Source organism: Poecilia latipinna, unplaced genomic scaffold (genome assembly GCF_001443285.1).
Source record: "Poecilia latipinna isolate Pla-1442-1.1 unplaced genomic scaffold, P_latipinna-1.0 Scaffold3099, whole genome shotgun sequence".
Lineage (NCBI taxonomy): Eukaryota > Metazoa > Chordata > Actinopteri > Cyprinodontiformes > Poeciliidae > Poecilia > Poecilia latipinna.
Genome location: NW_015115715.1, coordinates 2,477 through 22,429, shown reverse-complemented (window position 1 = coordinate 22,429; position 19,953 = coordinate 2,477). Strand labels below are relative to the sequence as shown.

General features: G+C 39.6%; 1 protein-coding gene across 1 annotated transcript in view; it reads left to right on the top strand.

The window, feature by feature from the left end:
- Positions 1-17,396, top strand: part of LOC106940121 (palmdelphin-like) — a 44,196-nt gene extending 26,800 nt beyond the window's left edge. Inside the window, exons 2-8 of the mRNA XM_015022765.1 lie at positions 5,100-5,150; positions 6,123-6,203; positions 7,668-7,798; positions 9,315-9,429; positions 12,312-12,336; positions 15,142-15,249; positions 15,906-17,396. Coding sequence (XP_014878251.1) covers positions 5,106-5,150; positions 6,123-6,203; positions 7,668-7,798; positions 9,315-9,429; positions 12,312-12,336; positions 15,142-15,249; positions 15,906-17,074 — 1,674 coding nt within the window. The 5' untranslated portion in view covers positions 5,100-5,105 and the 3' untranslated portion in view covers positions 17,075-17,396. The remainder of the gene's footprint in view (positions 1-5,099; positions 5,151-6,122; positions 6,204-7,667; positions 7,799-9,314; positions 9,430-12,311; positions 12,337-15,141; positions 15,250-15,905) is intronic.
- Positions 17,397-19,953: the final 2,557 nt, after the last annotated feature.

Below are 19,953 nucleotides of genomic sequence, written 5' to 3'. Positions count from 1 at the left end.
GCCAGGTCCTGATGGACTTCCAATAGAATTTTATAAAGCATTTAAAAATAAATTAATCCCACCACTTCTCAACATGTATGAAGAATCATATAAAGCTGGAATACTCCTCGACTCACTGAGGTTAACTACAATAACTCTTTTGCTAAAACCAAACAAACCCCCTCCTGAATGCTCCTCTTATAGAGGAATCAGTCTTATGGGATGTGATACAAAGATTTTGTGTCAAGCTCTCTGTAGGAGATTAGATAAATACCTGCCCAATTTAATAATATATGATCAAAAAGGATTTATTAAAACAAGACAAGGCTACCATAACATAAGACGGGTTCTTAATGTATTACATAAAAAAACATAACTGTAAGCACACAGCAATGTTATCATTGGATGCACGTCAAGCTTTTGATAGAATAGAGTGGAATTATTTGTTTGAAGTTCTCCCCAAATATGGACTTGGTGAAACCTTTCTAAAATGGATACGACTACTATATACTGATCCTACAGCACAAGTTTTAACCAATAATAACATGTCCAAAGCTTTTAATTTACAACGGTCAACTAGACAGGGCTGCCCCCTGTCACCACTACTTTTTGTATTGGCAATAGAACCTCTGGCGATGGCTGTTAGAGCAAATACAGGAATATCAGGTATTAGAATTGGAGGGAGAGAGCATCTCATTTCCTTGTTTGCAGATGATATCATATATTTTTCATAAGTAATTTGAAGATCAGTATTCCCAATTTATTAAATCTAATAAAAGAATTTGATGAATTTTCAGGATATAAAATTAATAATACTAAATCAGTTAATGTTCCTTAATGAAGAAAAAAGGAGAAATCCTATTGTGGTTACCCCATTTAAAACAACTACAAAAGGTTTTATATACTTGGGCATTAAGATCACCCCATCCCTCAATGAAATAAGTACAGCAAATTGTAATCCCTTTGTGGAAAAAGTCACAGAAATGCTAAATCGATGGTCAAATTTGCCTATATCGATGATGGGTCGAATAAATGTATTAAAAATTACAATCTTGCCCACATTTTTATACTATTTTGAAACACTTCCATTGCCACTGTCATATTCATTTGATGACAGTTTGAACAAACTATTTAATCAATTTATTTGGAGTAATAGAAAAGCAAGACTCCGTTTAAAGCTACTCTGTTTGCCCTATGAAAGAGGTGGACTTCAAATCCCTAATCTCAGATGGTATTATATGGGCGCTCAACTAACATCAGCTACTCATTACTTTTGTCCGATGGCACCTCAGCTTGGGTAGACATTGAAGAGCAATCTGTTCCAGATTTCCCCTTAAACACCTTCCTATATTCTTCGGATATAAAGACACTAAACCCCCCCCCCACAAAGAACCCTTTCTTAAACAATAAAATTATAACTTGGCATGCAGCACACATAAACATATGGGTGACCGTCCAGAGCTATCACAATTTACCCCTATTTGGGGTAATGAAAGGTTCACCCCAGGGAAAAATGATGGAGGATTTAAACTGTGGAAAACCAAAGGCATTCAGAAAATTTAAGATCTATATTCCAATGGCATGTTACTTACTTTCAATCAGTTATGTAAGAAGTATTTAATACCCCCAAAACATTTTTTTAAATACTTGCAATTGAAAAACTATATGTCATCAAAACTGAAACGAATAGTTGACATTCCACCCTTAACAAAAATAGAAGAGGTGTGCGTTGGGGACTTAAAAGGGAAAGGTTTTCTTTCTGTGTTCTATAATTTGTTGATGCTTTCCTCTAAGGATTCAACAATTGATAAGTTAGACCAGTGGTTCCCAAACTTTTTCTCCTCAGCCCCCCAAGTGGTTTCCAAACTATTTCTGGGCCCCCCCTATGGCTTACAAATAGCTGTCTGGTTGAACGATGTGTGTGAGCGAAGAGGGTGGGGTGTGGATTCTTGGAGACTCCCTGTTATACTCAGCTCTGGCTCCAGACGAACAAGGGGGGGGGATCAACTTTTTTGGGGACAAAATGAATCGTAGCTGAACATAGACAACAACACCAGTAGCCTACAAGCTACTTGTTAACAAACTTAAGGTGCTGTATTGATATTAGCTAGCTAGTCATCTTTTAGCTATCATTACCTTCATCCAACAGCTTTACTCAACTCAGTCGGTTAGTTTGGAGGGAAAAACTGTGAAAAGTTCTTTGCGTTTTGCTGGTTTGCTGCCATGATTCTAACACACCTGCGTAGCTCTGCACAGCAGCAGCAGGTTTCCTTCACTGCCGCACAGGTGTAAACCCAGCGCGAGCAACATAGAGCTCATGTTGCGTTTAAAGGCGGCTCGGAAAGACAGGTTACACATGTTAACAACGGATTAAACCAGGGGTGTCAAACTCCAGTCCTCAAGGGCCGCTGTCCTGCAGTGTTTAGATGTGCCACAGGTAAAAAACAGTGGAATGAAATGGCTTAATTACCTCCTCCCTGTGTAGATAGGTTCTCCTGAGCCTTGCTAATGACCTAATTATTCTTTTCAGGTGTGGTGCAGCAGAGGCACATCTAAAAGTTGCAGGACAGCAGCCCTTGAGGACTGGAGTTTGACACCCCTGGATTAAACAGTTTGAACTGCTGATAAAAGTGACAGAGGACACAGATATGGGAAGTGCGGAAGCTCCTACTGTATCAAATTGACAGAGGAATAACAGAGAGTTGACCATTCTAAGATAAAAACCCAGCGCATATAGCGTTCATGTTTTGTTTTTTTCATCCAGACGGCTTCCCGCGCCCCCCACTGCTATGGCACGGCGCCCCCCCAGGGCGTGCACCCCACAGTTTGGGAACCTCTGAGTTAGACGCTTGGAGAAGAGATACTCTCGAAGATATAGATGAGGAAGAATGGAATCAGGCTTGCTTAAAAGCACAAAAACAAACGATAAACACACGATTTAAACTTCTGCAATATAAATGGCTTATGAGAACCTATAACACCAGTTAGGCTTCATTATATGTCCAGTGATATTACAGATACTTGCACTAAATGCTTATTTGAAAAAAGAACTCTTCTCCCTTGTCTGTGGGAATGTCTTAAAATCCAGAAGATTTGGAAAGATGTTATTGGCTGTCTATATGAATTGTTTAAGGTGAAAATCCCATTAGAGGTTAAAATCTGTATTCTAGGAATATACCCAACAATCACAGACAAAAACTAAATTGATAGACTATGGACTTCTTCAAGCCAGAAGATCTATTGCATTATGCTGGAGGAGCATGGACCCGCCCTCCCTGGGACTTTGGAAGAAAGAAATTGCAAATTTGCTCGGACTGGAAAAACTAACATACATCGCTAAGGGTAATCAGCGGGACTTTGAGAATCTGTGGGAGCCATATATGAGGATCATAGGGACTGAAGGTGGAGCTTATTAATGGGTGTCTTGAATGGATGTCTTGACTGCAGTTTCTATTTATATATTCTCTTGTTATTTTTCTCTGTCTTAATCTAAAGGGTTTTGTATATTTTTGGAACTAAACAAATGCAGGTTTGAATGGTGAGTGCGTGAGTGAATGCAAGTGTGTACAAGTACATGTTTACAATGTTAAGTTTGTTGTTTGTAAGTTTGTTGTGTCAAAAAAGAGAAAATTCAATAAAATATATTGTGGGGTAAAAAAATGAAAACGGGTCTAAGAGAATCAAAGCAGTATTGGTGCTGTAGCAGCAGAGAGGCTGTGGTCCTCAACTAAGCCATGCAGGCTTTCATTCCTGACCTTTTTTTCTGCCCATTTCCTATCTGCTGGCTGTCAATAAAGGCCACTAGTGTCAGAAAATCTCAGATACATGAAAAGCAAATTGAAAGTGTACATTTAAAACAGTTTGTTGTAGCTGGTGGGCCCATGGCTGTGAATGTGAACTCAGTGATCCGTTGCAGTCAGAGCCGAGGTGAAGCGGCTCACCTCTGAAGACATCAGAGACTAGCTGTTGAGAGTTCTGCTTCTCTTCTGGCCTGTAACACTGACATGTTGCTTCTCTCTCTGACTCTAAACCTGTCAGTCATCCACTACACAAGTGTGTATTGGTATGTTTTGCAATAAATCTCAGGAAAGGAACAAACACTGTTTATTAAGTCCATCAGTCAGTTAGTTCCTGGAGAAATGACTGCAGTCATCAGTCATGCAAGGTGGGACTGGCAGGTGGGCTGACACCTCACTGGACCAGGGGCCTGCAACATTCACAGAACAAAGAGCCACAACTCAGTCCAGCTCAATCAAACTCATTTAGAGCTGCAATCATCAGTGATCTGATGATTGATGATCAATTTCTAATGCAGGAATATTTATCTTTTGAGCATCCACCATTTTATCTCCATGTAGTTTTAAATGAATGAAAAGCATTAAACTTTTGCAAAGGATGGATATGTCTTCATCTATGTGAGGATGATGTTTGATAGCTGATCACCTTCCATGTTCCCAGTGTCTCCTTCATAGGAAACTGAAACAGGGATCTGGCTTCCACACGATTTGGTGCAGTCGATTTTATTCATGGGTATTAGTGAAAAGGGGTGGCTGAATACATATGCAAGCCACACTTTTCAGTAACAAATTCAAAGCCATACATTATTTTCCTCAATCAATCATGATTGGAAAAAAAAAACTAAACAAAACATGAGTAGTCTCATGATCATGTAATGTTTTTATTCTTAGAATGGACTTTACATCATTCTAAGAACTTTTGTTATTTTTATTGTCTAATTAAAAAAAATTGATTACAAAACAACAGTTCATTTTTAAGTGTTTTTTCTACCTGAATTGAATGGTTTCCTTCTGTGCTCTCACTAACAGATATGCACTATTAACATACTGGTGTAAAAACAGAAGAACGACATGCACCTAATAAGAAAGACATGCTAGTGATTTTAAAAATGAGAATGTTGGTTTAGGTCGAGATCAGGCAGAATAAGACCCTGACTGATGATCATACAACATGACCTGTTAGCTTTCTGTTGGGTTGGAAGTAGAGATGGTATATTTGTGTCTCGGATCTTATTTTACATTTAGACATTCAGGTGTTTCCAGTAGAACTATACTGAGCCCCGGTTGTCTTTATTTGCTTCATGGCCTTTAATTTTCTTTCAGCCCACCATGGAAGAAGCGGACCTGCTGAAGGAGAGACTCCAGGCAATCACAGTAAGAAACTCGCCATGTTCTCCAGGTCACACCTTCTCTTCCTCTGCTCTCCCTGTTGGTTCCCTGTAGGCCTGAGGACTGAGATTAAATTTAGCTTCTGTTGATCCATCCTGAATAATTTAGATCTGAAGACCTGATAACCAATCATCAGGGTGTCTATGTGTTCTATACCAGGAGCTTGTTCTTGGCCCACACATCACCAATCCCCTACCGCACATTATAACATTATGCTTTTCCACATGTTCATCCAATCAGTCAGTCTATCAATCATGATTAGTCCATCCATCTGTCCAGCCATCATTAAGTTTATTTGTACAGCACATTTTAACACCAAGGCAGTTGAACTAACAGAATTTTAAAGTCTATTCTCTCAGTGTAGGTGACTTTAGAACCGAGTGATGTGCTCTATCTTCTTGGTTTTGGAGAGAACTCCAGCAACAGTGTTCTGGATCAGCTGATCTCTGTGTCTCCTGGTGGAGGCAACTCTGCTCTGCAGACTGATGCAGCTTCATCAGTCTGTAGTGATATTCACCCCATCAGATAGAGGTGGAGATATAAATACCAGCAGATGTCATGAGGGGATCCCTTTTCACTGTGACCAAGTGTCACTCTGATCCTGGATCCAGGAGCTAATATTAGCCATCAGTGACCGACTCATTGTGACATTCAGAATCTTGTTTCCTTACAGAGTCAACAATGTGTTGCTGGAAGAAGCCTTTTTGTTCCTCTTTGTCTTGTTTGAATCAAAGACATTTGAGGAGATGATCTTTTAGACGCAAGGAGCAGACTGAAGGACAGATTGGCATGAAACAGCAGGTAGAGAACAGGAGCTCTTTGCCTTTAGGTATTTCTGGCTTCTGCTCTCCAGCTGTCAGGCCCAGGGTGAAGAGTCAGCACTGGGATGCAACAGGTGGAATAGTTTCCATATAATAAAATGCACTCATGCTGCAGACATGTGCTTTTTGACCACAGGACAAAAGAAGAATCCAAGAAGACATTGCCAAGAAAAGAAGACAGATTGAAGAGGAGAAACTAAAACTCCAGTACATCAAGGTATTTAATTCTTTATAGTGTACTTCTGAAGAAAAGCTCAAAGATTGAATGTCAGGTCCCACAATCCCTCAAAAAATGCTTGTGGACCATTGTTGGTATAGTATCTAAACAGTAAATACTGATTTGGAAGATAATTTCTTCCCATAAGGATCTTCTCACCTTTAGCAGATCACATTCTGATGTAATGATCTACACAATGTCCCTTTTCTCCCCCATTTTGCACACAGTAAAGCCCCCTCCCATGAGGAGAGACCTCCAACAGGAGCAGACTGGGGTGGTGCAACCATCTGTCTGCTCCACCTGGCAGTCAGGCAGCAGCCAAAATCTGCCTAATACAAAGCAAAAGAAGTGTTGGGAATTAGACATGAAGGTGTGGAGCTCTGCAAGGACAAGCAGGCTTCCCTGAAATCTTCAGTGAGATTTCAGGTTTATTCTGTTTCTTCCAGCAGTGTATCAATAATCCTACAATTATTGATGCCAGACATGACACTGAGATTCATCTCCTACAGCAGTCTACAGTTGCTTGCAAAAGAATTTATATCCCTTGAACTTTTCCATATTTTGTCACATTAGAACTACAAACATGACTATACACTGGCCACTTTATTAGGTACACCTTGCTAGTACCGAGTTGGACCTCCTTTTACCTTCAGGACTGCTTAAATCGTTTGTGGCATAGATTCTACAAAATACTGGAAACACTCTGCAGAGAGTCTGATCCATATTGACAAGATAGTCACACAGTTGCTACAGATTTCTCGACTGCACATCCATGATGCAAATCTCCCGTTCCACCACATCCCAAAGGTTCTCTATTGGATTGAGATCTGGTGACTGTGGAGGTCATTTGAGTTTAGCGAACTCATTGTTGTGTTCAAAAAACTAGTCTTGAACACAACAAGCGCGTTGTTGACATGACGCTTACACAGGTGGACAGGTGTACGTAATAAAGTGGCCGGTGAGTGTATTTTATTGGAATTTTATGTGAAAGATAAACACAAAGTCATCGACAATTGTGGAATAGAAATAAAATTATATATAATTCAAAACATTTTTCACAAATAAAAGACTGAAAAGTGCAGTGTGCAAAAGTATTCAGCTCCCCCATGTTAATACGCTGTAGAACTACCTTTTGCTGCAGTTCCAGCTGCTAGTCTTTAGGGTTTCTTTCTACCAGTCCTGACTTTATGTTTAGGGTGGTTGTCTGGTCTAGAGTCACCATGGACCTCTTGGCAGCTCTGATCAGAGCTCTCCTTATTCAGCTGGAAGTTTAGATTTAAGTTTGAATGTGAATTTCCTTTGGTTAATGGTAATTTTTTTTTTTTTTAAAAAGGTAGTTTTATCTATTTAATAGACAGAAGGGAAACTTGTTAGATTGAGCGAGTCAAGAGTCACAGAAGGTAAAAAGTAAAAAACAGAATATGTAGAAGGTGGTGAAACTGTGTTGGTGTGTTTGACTGGCAGAAGAAATCCCTGCGGGAGCAGTGGCTGATGGATGGGCTCAGTCAGCAGTCGGAGGAGGAGCAGCAGGCTATGAGGCTCCAGGCTCAGGATGAGCAGCAGCAGAGTGATCAGCTGCAGAGCAACATCCTCAGGTAACCTCATCCTGGAAACATCTGGACACAAATGCTGGAGAATACACAGCTGGAGATCATTAGTGTTCATGATAGTTTCTAGTATACTGATGAACATTTGGAAAACCAACTACCAGAGATGAAAGTAATGAGTGTATTTAGAACTGCTTTAAGTATGATTCTTTCATCATTAGGGAGGAATTCATTTTAAAGGCAGTCCCAAGTGGCCAATTATATATCAGTTGCTTCTGAAAACAAAAATCTCATTTCATTTTTGCCAACGATTGCTTTAATGTGTCTTCTTCTACAGAAGAAGCATCACTACCCTCTGATTATATCAGGGGGTGTGGTTGGTGGTGGTGAGAATGAACGCAGAGACCCAAATGAAGAATGATGATGAATTTAATCATGAGAAGCTCACAGTCCAGGGTCTCAGGCAGCACGGCAGAGCAGAAACACAGAGGCTCAGCACCAGTAGCAACTGAATTCAACAAAGACTGACATGACGAGCTAATGCCGACACAGGACTTAACAGTTCAACTGTGCCGGCAGACAAACTATTAGACAAGGACCTGACAAGAGACAAAGGCAACAGGTGGACTTAAATATGCAGGGAGGGTAATCAGGGAATGAGACACACCTGGGAAGCAAACAGGGAAGACAGGACAGGACTAAACAGAAAACCTCAAAAATAACTGCACAGAAAACACAGAACCTAACAGATTAGGGATAATCTTTTCTTTTTTCAGAAGGTTTGACCTTGTTGAACAGTTTTGTCACATGGCAGATTGGTTTCTGTGCAGACTTGTCAGACATCCTTTACTGTCCTTAGTGTTCCTTCTCTAGAAGAGTGGGTTGCTCTCAGCAGGGCTGGTATATGCTGCTGAATCCCACCAAAGGAGAGGACCACATGTGCTGTTTTACTCCAGAAATACTTGCTCTGCTTGCTCCAAGCTGTAATGAGTGAGATCAGTAATTCAAAACTGGATTTTCAAGGTTCCAGAGATCTCTTCCTGTACATTAACAAAGCTATAAGGAACCAGGCTAATTGTGGTGATTCTACTGTGATTTTTGCTGTTATTGCATTTATTAAATCTTAATCAGCTTCTCTTTCATGGTCCAACACATTCACTGCTGTTTAGACCCTGATGTTGGTGATGTCAAAGAAGAAGCTAATTATGTGTTTCTGAGGTTGTGAGATGGTGGAAAACCTGAAGGAAGAAAGTAATGAACAAGTGGGTGGAGGGCAGCTGAAGGTCTGAGCTTTGTGGAATAAAACCTCCTCACCAACTGGAATGGGAAAATTAAATCTGAATGGTTGTACAGACGAAAGGGGAAACTAAAAGTGTCATGTCTGATGGCAGCCTGGTGCTACAGTGTACACAGTTTAGGCTTATTGTCAAGACAGTCACACACCTTGACCTTTATATTCCTGCAGTTGGTGTAAGGAATAGGTAAGGTCACAATTCTCCATCTCATTTTGTTGCTGAGGTGGTCCTCTTCATGTACTGACAAAGTTTATTGTTCCCACACACAGAATAGAAAAAGAGATTGAGGCATTGGAACAGAAAGAGCTCAGCATCTCATTCAATGAAGAGATAGTCCTGAAGCGGTTGAAAGAGGTGGAGAGGACGCCTGAAGACATCATTAAGGTAGGTTTTAATTAGACCGCTATCTTTAACAAAAAGCTTAATGTGTAAAAGCACACTAGGAGGACCCGAAATCAGCCACGAGACAGGAGTGAGCAGAAAACCTCAGATCTTTATTTGAGACAACTAAGAGCGGCACACTGGATAGACAGCTTGTAGCACTGGCTAGAAGATAGTGCGTGGGGACGGGGGAGAAGCACTGACGCAGAGCAGCGTACTCACAGCATAGGATCAGGGGAATAAAGTCCAGATCCAAGTTCTTGGTCAGCCGGGCCGAGGTCATACACAAAGGGGTAGATAGCAGAGTCCGAGGGAGTGGGCATGAGCGGCGTCAGAGAAACAGGCTTGGGTCGAGATCCGGGTAGGCAAAAACAGCAGTCCAACAAGGGTAAGGCAAAAGGGGCAAATCCAGAGAACAAGAGCGAGGCAGTAACACATAGGGCGTGGATGGAGAGCTAGAAACTACTTGCTGAAAGCATTCGATAATCTGGCAGTGTGTGAGTTGCAGAGGGAGGCTTAAGAAGGGGAGCAATCAGGGAGCGACACAGCTGCAGGGAATCAGGGAGATGAGGGACATGACATGGATGGTCTGAAAACAAAAACACCGGGGCCATGTCACCGTTTCATAATGACTTGTTTTTGGCTACACTGATGCTTAGTGTTTAAACTGCCTTTAGGACTCACACTGATGAATGGCCAGTTTGCTGACATTTCTTTGCTAGGGTGAATGCATTTATATCGGTCTAGTTGCATGTGAAACTGGTTTCAAATTGACTCTAAAGACTAATTAGATTTACTTGTGGAGGTCACTTCATTTGAGTAACAGTAAAGCTGCAGTTGTAGGCTATATTTTTCATATAGTTACATTCAATAAATTAGAATATCACTGAAAAGCTAATTTATTTCAATACCTCCATCACCAACAGAAGCATATCATGTAGATTAACTACATATTAACTGATGTTTTTGATCCTTTCATTTCTGTTATTTATGATGGTTTTCTTCTTACTGCAAATGAAAAAGATAAGAATATTACATCAGATCAATAAAACATTTTCAATACAGAAATGCATTGTAAACCAGTGTGAAGGCTGTTTTCAAAAGTCAACTCAAATCAAGTTTATTTGTGAAGCACATTTCAGCAACAAGGCAGTTCAAAGTGCTTTACATGATAAAAACATAACACAGTGACCAATATGAAACAGCTATAGACATCATTATATTTTGTCAAATCCCATCATCAGCGTATCCAAGAATAAAGAAATACATATAAATGTCCCAAATGAATCAAAATCAGCTCTAAATAGGTGTGATTTTAGCTTTGATTTAAAGGAGCTCAGAGTTTCAGCTTTTTTGTAGTTTTCTGGACGTTTGTTCCAGATTAAAGGAGCATAAAAACACACTCAACTGTCCAATCATTGGTACTAACGTATTATTGACACATATGTCATGATCAACACTTGAGGTCCAACAGACCCACCGCTGTGATTCTTCAACAGCCCATATTTATATAGATGTCATTGAGCACTTTAATGAGGGTGTTAGAACTGTGGTAACCATGGAAACCACACTGAAAGACATCAAAGTGGTTGGTCATCTTTAAGAAGCTATTTAACTGTTGAAACAGCTAATTTAATAATTTTGCTGATGAATGGAAAGTTGGAGATCGGCCTGTAGTTCTGCTGTGGTGATTTGTCCAGATTGTTCTTTTTTATTATTGGTTTGATAACTAATATTTTTAAAGCCTGGGAGGGGGGGGGGGGGGAACACCTGAGGGAGCAATGAGTTTACTATTTGGATCAGATCATTTGTAATGACCGACTGAACTTAAGGAAAGTTGTGAGTACGACACCAAGACAGCAGCCACCTGAGCTTAGCTGATTTAGAATTTCTGCAAAGTTTTCATGGCTCTTGGTGAAATTTAACCGTTTTCTACATTTGTTATGTTTGAGCACAGCATTATTTGATTTGGTATTTATGTGCAAATAAACCCTTCAATTTTTTTATTTTCTCTGCAAAGAAGTTGCAGATTCACTGCAGGCCGTGTCAGAATGGAGTTCAGGTGGAACAGTCAAAGGAGGGATTATGAGCCTGTTATCTGTTGCAGATAAAGGAACGAGCATTGTTGATATTTTTGTTTATGATTTCCACAAAGAATGTTTCATGTTTTATGTTTTAGTGATGAAATAGCTTCACAGTCTCTCTTCATAGATTTCATAGTGAGTTTGAAGTCAACTTTTACGCCATTTATGTTCAGCTCTATGACAAAGGCTTCTTTCACGTCTTGCTAGTGTAGCACTTCTTATTTATTCTAAAAAAAAAGCACAACCAATAGCAATGGCCTCTTCTGGAGCAGTAACAGAAACAGCTGTAGAGAAGGCTCTATTTTTGGGGTGAAAAAATTGGATTTGGGCCGTTCAGACTGCTTTGAAAACATTGCGTATTGGTCGTATATGGGCAAAAAACTGGGATTTGAATTGCAATTTCCTGCTGTGTAAATGTAGCCTAAATTGGGCTCACAGGGTTCATGCTGAACATTTGGAGCTGCCTATCATAAAGCTTAAATCTGACCACTTCCTGCTTCCTGCCTGTGGCTCCTCCTCTAATCTCTGCTTGTTTCTAACGGGATGAACTGACTGCATGGTCGTGTTTTGTCTGCTGAGAGGATCCCTCACACATTCAACTTCCAGGTAAATGGATTACTCACACAGTTCTGATATGCATGACTTGGCTTTGGTTCTACTCAGGGTCCCTCATCCCTCAGACTCACTAACATGTTAACTTCTAGATGAAATGTTTATGGAATGCTGTATTCTGCTTCACAGTGAATAACTGGCTTCTCACCTTTAAATTTTCACTCACAACTTCTCTGTTTTCATGTGTAGGACCTAAACGCAGAGTTCCAGCCAGGTAAAAATTTTTTCACTCTTTTAGCTTGTTATGATTTATTTCAAATTTAACTCAGAATATGTTTAGGAGACTTATTGTGCAAAAGCTATAATATTTTACATAGATTAATTTTGGATCATAAAGATTTTTGTGACAAGCAATAAGATGTATCATTGTGATCATCTATTATTACCAACATGACCTTTTCATATTTTGATGGATATATTTGCTGTTTCAGGGTAAGCTTGTTGTTTTAGCCCCATTATTTTCAGTTCCTGTCAACTACTGAAACTAAATATTGTCATATTTATTGCTAAATTTAGTATTATCAGACATCGAAACCGTCCCAAAACAAATGTCAGAGCTGTACTAAGAAACAAATTGGAACATCTTTATTGTTGCAGTATCAGCTTAGGTTCATTAGCCAGCAATTGTATCATCCAGTTCTGACTAACGTGCATCTAGGTTTTCTTCACCAGAAAACATAATGTTGATTTACCTAGAAAAAGAAGAAAAATATCAAATATACAACTCTCTCTTCTTAATATGTTTCATCCAAACACAAAGCACTTTTTCTGTTTATAGCACAGTAATCATAAAACAGTAACTGGTTCTTTCCTGAGATGGCTGTGGGTTGAGGGTACTGAGACAAGCTGAACTTATTTCACATGAGAAAGTTTCTTGTATAAAAGCCGGGACTCTCTAAGGCAGTGAGCTCTTCAGGTTCTGATCAATTAATGTTATATTAATTCGGCGCATATAAACAATCTGTGGACAGGCAATAATAAGATCTTAATATTTTCCCAAGTGCGTTTAATGTCTTTCCCTGCTTAATAACTTTACTATGATTATATTATCAGTGCAAGATCATTTATTTGAAATCAGGACTACCGTATTTTTGTGAGAAATTTGCTGGAAAATTACTAATATTGGAGTTAGTCTGGATGTTTACATGAGGGATCTATCTGTCCATCTATTAGGCTTCTACCACCGAAACAGATCTACCTTACTTTCCAACAAGCTCCTGGTCATACAACATGTAAGGAAACTATTGAGAATAACTATACAGAAGCTCGCTTCCAAAATCCAAACCAACTCTGCTAGGGTTGCCACCCATCCCTTAAAATACGGAATCGTCCCGTATCTGGCTGCTAAATGTTGCATCCCGTATTGAACCAATATGGAACCAACGCGATTTGTTCCATATTTCTATAAATGTCCGATAGACACGCCTATCACACACATATCAAGACTAATTGTAACAATAATGACCAAAATAAAACACAGGAAATATTAAGGTCAGCTAAATTCTCATTGCGGGAGCTAAAGGACCCCAGAACGCTACGGACCGACGCTGTTGTCATGGTTGCCTAGAGACGGACACTACGCAGCCGCGGTGAGCTGCTGTCAACCCGGATCTTTTTAAAACATCCTCGACCCAATACTCCACCTCCTTAGAAGCAAAACCTCTCTTAAAGATACAGACGTGAGACGGAAGACGCAAATCCCAGGCTGAATAATGTTAGTGAAGATGAACACAGGCAATGAAAAAAAAACAGTATGTGTCCATCTTGGTGCAGTGTGATACTAGACAGAATAGATCAGGAGATCCTGGTATGGTAACATTTTGCTATGATTAAGTTTCTTATTGTGCTTTTAGTCGACTATATTGGTTTGATTATTTGCTTATTTAATATATAATATCAGCCAAAATAATACAAATGATCATTTAAAGAACAAATCATACATTAGATTAACAGTAAATACATAAATACTTCCTACTTTAAAGGTTTGTTAGGGCTTTCTGTAGGTTTTATTTTGAAATTTTGATATATTTTATGAATTCAGTGTTCAGTGGTCATTTATGGACCAGACACAGACCTGCAGCCCAGGGGTGGTTCTAGATGGGGACCAATGACGTACCAAAGAAGATAAACTAAATAAATGTCTTATGTTGATACTCAGTGGTGGATTTTTTTTAACCTTCACAATTTTACTTTAACAATGAATTAAAAATTATAGTGCTGCACTTTTAGCTGCTGTATAGGATCAGACTTTCATCTGCCAGGGATCAGCAACCTGGATATCTGGAGACCCAAGTCGCTCTTTGGCTCACTTATTATATCAAATGATGAAATATTGCTCTGATTTTTGTTTGTTTATTTCATTCTTTTTCAAGTGTTGCCATGAAAAAACACTGACTATCCTGGTCCCTGTGGTAAATCTGGTCTAGAACCAGCCTCCAAACCTAACATCTTATTTATATAAATATTTTGGTAAAACTCTGTAAAATATCAGAATATTCACATAACTTTTATACTTTTAGTTGTCTGAGGACACATTTTGAATATTAAATCAGGTGTTATGATCAGTTACTCAGTAATTTACCAAATACTTTTTATACTTGGTTAATTAAACATATTTAAAGGTATACTACTCTGATTCAAGTGCAATTTTGGGGTACTCTAACCGACCTCTATGCATGAACAATTGCTCTATGGATCACTTTTTAAAGACAAAAAGCACTGCCATAAAATATTGTCTATCACTGTAGCGGATGTCCCACCCCGTGAGAGTAGGACGACGCACTGTGGAGGGCGTCCCTTTTGGATTTCTGAAAGGTGGCAACCCTATCTGAGGCCTTTTACACATCTTTAGCAAGGGGATCAGTGAACATGGAGGATAGCATAATGGACTTAAAAATATGAACATGAGTACGACATTGTTAACGTCATGAAACCGTGTTCTTAAACCATTTTGATCAATCTGAAATGATGCTTTAACTTTTAACGTGTTTAATTTTACAAATTTTTCTTTTGTTTTCAGATGTGCCATATTCTCCTCTCAAAACCCAAAACATCCCATTGTTATTTTCTCAAAGCAAAGCAGAAATCCCTGGAGTTAAAGAAGCCAACAGTGCTGAAACAAAACAAGGTCTGATTCACCAGACACTGGACACGCTTAGAGATTTTTTCAGTTTAGCAAAATAATCCCACTACTGGCAGAATATTCAGGTGGAAACTGGGGAGGCACAAATAACAGATGCAGAATCTGGTGGCAAATATTAAAGCAGTTAAACACAGCACAATGTTTTGTAAATCATGATCCGAGTCTTTCAGAAGAGTGGATCACCTCATTGTTTACCTAATGAAAAAAACGTATAAATATAGTTACTAAATAAAAACCACAATTTGCATTCTAGCTAGTGTGTCTTATGCTTGTTCTACAGTGTCAAAGTTTTTTATGCATCAATGTATGAACAAAACCAATAAATCATGTTGATTTGCACATTCCAGCAACAAGGCAGTTCAAAGAGCTTTACGTCATAAAAACACAAGAATAAAAAGTCATATATACATCATAGAATCACTAATGAGAAGCAGTAAATAAAAACAGAATCATGTGAAGAGTCATTAATCTGGCTGTTTATAATCCAGTAACAGATCCTGTGTATTCTGTTGGGTAGAAGAAAAAGAAAATTGTTATTGCTTCATCTAAGAAACCAATAAACTAAGTCAACTTCATTTTATTCACTATAACTCTGTAATGTTTCTGTTCTCACTGTATGGACGTCTTTTTCTCTGTTTCAGCAACCTTTGCAATTCAAATCAGTGTAGAACATAATAACAGAACGGGCAGAAATGAGGTGGTTTCTTCAGCGACCGTAAACCCAGACAGAATTCACGAGAGAGGGTTAAAGGTATACGATGATGGACGCACGTCTGTGTACGTGGTGCCGCTGATGGAGGACACAGTCCCTGATGGCGCGCTGGGAGAGATGTCCAGCACTGAAGTGGAAGAGCTTCTGCATCAGGTCACAGACCAAACAGTGCCTTCTGAGGTTCAGTCCCATCATCCGGTGTTCTCTGTGCCATACACAGGAAACAGCAGGCCAGCAACACCAAGGGCACCAAGTCAAATGCATAAAGAAAAATCAGCCTTTATTCAAGACCTACAAGAGCAGTTACCTCCACCTAAACCTCACCAGCACTTCACTTCAGGTGCCTTTCAGCCTGATGAGGAAGCAAAGCGGCACTGTTGTAACACTGCAGGACAATTCAAAAATAACATGAATCTAACAGGAAGGTCAGACCCTGGTGCTACAACCTCATCAGGATTACCCCGCAGCCAGGCAGACACCACCACTGCAGAGCCGGGTGGTCCGCTGCCACTTACTGTGAGTTCTGACGTAATGCCTGCAACCCAGCCGATTCACTGGGGGTTAAATCGACTTCTACCCAAAGTCATCAGAGACTCAACCACAGCTGATGAGACACGGAGTGACTTCCACATCCACCCAGCCACAGAAAACACTGTGAAGCTCTTCAACACACTGCCAGAGGAGGAAGAGGAGGAACCAGTCACAATGATTTTCATCGGCTATGAAAATGCTCCAGATGAAGAGGAGGAAGACATTCAAGCTGAGCTAGTGACCATAGGTGACAGTGATGGTGAAGAGGATTACAATGATCACCACAAGTGTCTTGGTAATTTGCACTACAGAGAAGAACTTCTGTCCTACCACCCAGAAGGATGCATCAGTAAAATCTTCCAACCCAAAGTGGGGCTAGCCAGGGCTGCTGGAGGAGGACAGCCAGCTGGAGACAGCTACACACACTGCAGGGATCTGGAGCTCCACAAGCCAACATTCATCCACATGCCAGGGAAAGGCAGCCACTCCACACAGGGCCAGGGCGAGGCGCAGCCTGCAGACTCAGGCTGCATCAGACCGCAGCAGCTCTGCTCAACAACAAGATGAGACAGAGTTCTGCTAGGCTTCTTTTTCTTTTATTGGAATTGTTTAATTATAGATGCAAACTGTGTTGGATATTTTAAGATTATGTAATGACAGGTATTTGCCAGGAGGTGGCAATAACAGAACGTGTCAACTGGAGTCATTTTTAACCAGCTGGTGCTTACCTGGTCTAAGTGTATTTATAGTAGGCCACTGCTTATTAATAAGATGCTGTTTAACTAATGTTCAGATTCTTCTATTGGTTCTTTCTGGTTCTGGGTCACAGTGATAAGTGGTTTTTCGTGTTTTAAATAAAAATGTTGGATGGTGAAGCCGACATGACAAACTCAGGATTTCCCTTAAATCCAGTAGAAGATGTTCAGCATTCTGCAGAGGGTCAGTGAATACAGAAGCTCCTGATTCTAACTGATGTCAAAATCTGTAGTGGTAAAAATTTTGTCAGAAATAACCTCTATATCAACATCAATAAAGTTGCTTTCCTGCAGGATAAAAACATGTTGGTGGTATTGTTTTAGCATTTTGTTTCTAATCCAACCCACGTAGGAAGAAGAAAAACATTCTACTGATTCTAAAGTTCATTTGCTTGTTTGTTCACGCTTCATCGCTTCATCCCTTGATACAGAAGAATTTACTCTGAAACAGCTCCATCACTAGGCAGATGGAAGTACTGAGAGTTTGATGTTTCATTTTATGACAAAATTATTTAATTTCTTTACTATTAGGATGGGAAAATGGTAGAAAATGATCACACCTCCTCCGCTGTGGCTCATACGTCCAGTTAATACAAGGACTTTCAGGCTGAACTGACTAATTCCCTGTGGCTGATATTTAAACCTTTGTTGAGGAAGATAGATAAGACAATATCAGATCAGCTTGAAAATAAAGTGAAGATCTTAAAGGCAAATGAGTTGGGAAGTGATGGAAAATTACAGGATGTTCGTGAAATTTGTCACAACTGTACTTAAATTGCTAATTAATTTAAGTACATTTGTGACAAATTGCACGAACATCCTGTAATTTTCCATCACTTCCCAACTCATTTGCAGAGAAGTGTGAGCAGGTGATTTAACTGAGTGAGCTATGGCATTGAGTACAAGGTTAGCTCTCCTCCTCTTCAGTGTGTGTTTATCAGAGAAAGCCCCAGTATTGGCTGCCTCCTGTGCATTGCCTCCCCTTCAGTAGCCATCCAATCAGAGGCAGCAGCTTCCAGTCAGAGCTGTCAGTGCACAGCAGCACTTAGAAACAGAGCAGATCCTTTTGCATTAGCCCACCACTTTGGCTCAGGTAGGTTCATTAAAACAAACACACACAAACACTGTCATTCAGAACTTGAGCAGAATTTTTTTGGTAGTACCTCAGTGTATTCAGCATTGTCGGCTTCAGCTGCTAAAACGAGAATCACGTCATGTGTTTTGAGTGGATGTGCACGGAGGGATGCAGCAAACCTCAGAGCAGAGCAGAGTCCTAGACTGAGACTAGGCTGTGTGTCGAATATGTGCAGTGTCAGTGTGTCTCCATGGATCATTACTGTCTATCACACTTCTCATATGGGGTAAGTTGTTGCTGATAAAAAAATAAAAAAAACTTGCTAAGGGTAATCAGCTGATAAAGCAATCAATACTAAAGGCTCAAATTGTCCGATCATTAGATGCCCGCCGTGGTTACATAGATATTCTCCACACATTAATTATGAATGCTTTATGCTATTCATCCAGATTTCATATTCTGCCTTTAGACGGCATTTCTCTGATGTATTTGTGTGTGTGTGTTTTAGGGCAGATTTTGATTTTAAAATGTTTCATCAGTTCAATGATCATTTTGTTGCTGTCCAGTGTTCTGAAAGTCTATTCCACTGATTAACAACCAGACATTCAGCCTTTTATATCACTGCCCACATTACATAGTGCATCCTAGTGCAGACAATTAGTTCAGAGTCATAATGAAAAGAGGGTTTTTTATTTTTCTAACTGTAGAACTTTAAAAAAAAAAACTTGCCTCCATACTGTTTTTATTCATGCTTTTTGCTGCCATTAGGTGCACGTTTGTGTATTGTGGCAGTGCAATCAGTACTTATAATACAGGAGCACAAACATTCAGCAGCTCCACGTGATCTTGATCTGTTGGAGCGTTCCACTCTGAGATGAAGGAACAGACAGGAGCAGAGTCAGAGCATGCCTCTGCTTTCTGTGCAGGTGTGGCTGTGTGTGTGTGCGTGTGTGTGTGTGTGCGTGTGTGTGTAAGTTTGTGTGCGTGTGGGTGGTGAGTGTAGTCATTATAATGACAGAGTTATTGTGATTTTGCACTTGTGGTGTCTTTGAAGACAAAACAAGTTCTGGCAGCCCCCACAGTGAGCAACATGATTTAAAAAAATAACGCTTATTTATGCTGGGGAATACTTTATGTATAATTTCAGTGCTTTGATCAAATGGGTTGGGAGAAGCATGATATTGCTGTTGTTTGGATGCTTTTCTAACACACAGTCAAAGTGTTCCATATTTTTCATAAACATCTTTATGGAAAATAAACAGACTCAATAAGAAAACTATTAAGCTGCTGGAAAAGTATGGAAAAATTTGTCATCAATGATAAAGTTGACAGTATCAGGAACTGATTGAAGAATAAATAGAAACAAACTTTACAGTTTGTTTTTGTAGTGCATTGGTTCCATGAGCTGACATTGCTATATAAATAATTTTGGAAAATAATTAAAATAAAAGAAATTCAGTTTGATTCATCTTATTTAATTGGACTCAATTGGATGATTGAGTCCAATTCAGGACTCAATCATCTTGTTACCAGAAAAAGTCAGTTCAGTCCAATTATACACACAGTTATCAATGCAGTCAGTCAAATTCAGTTTATTATTCACAGTGTTTAAAAAG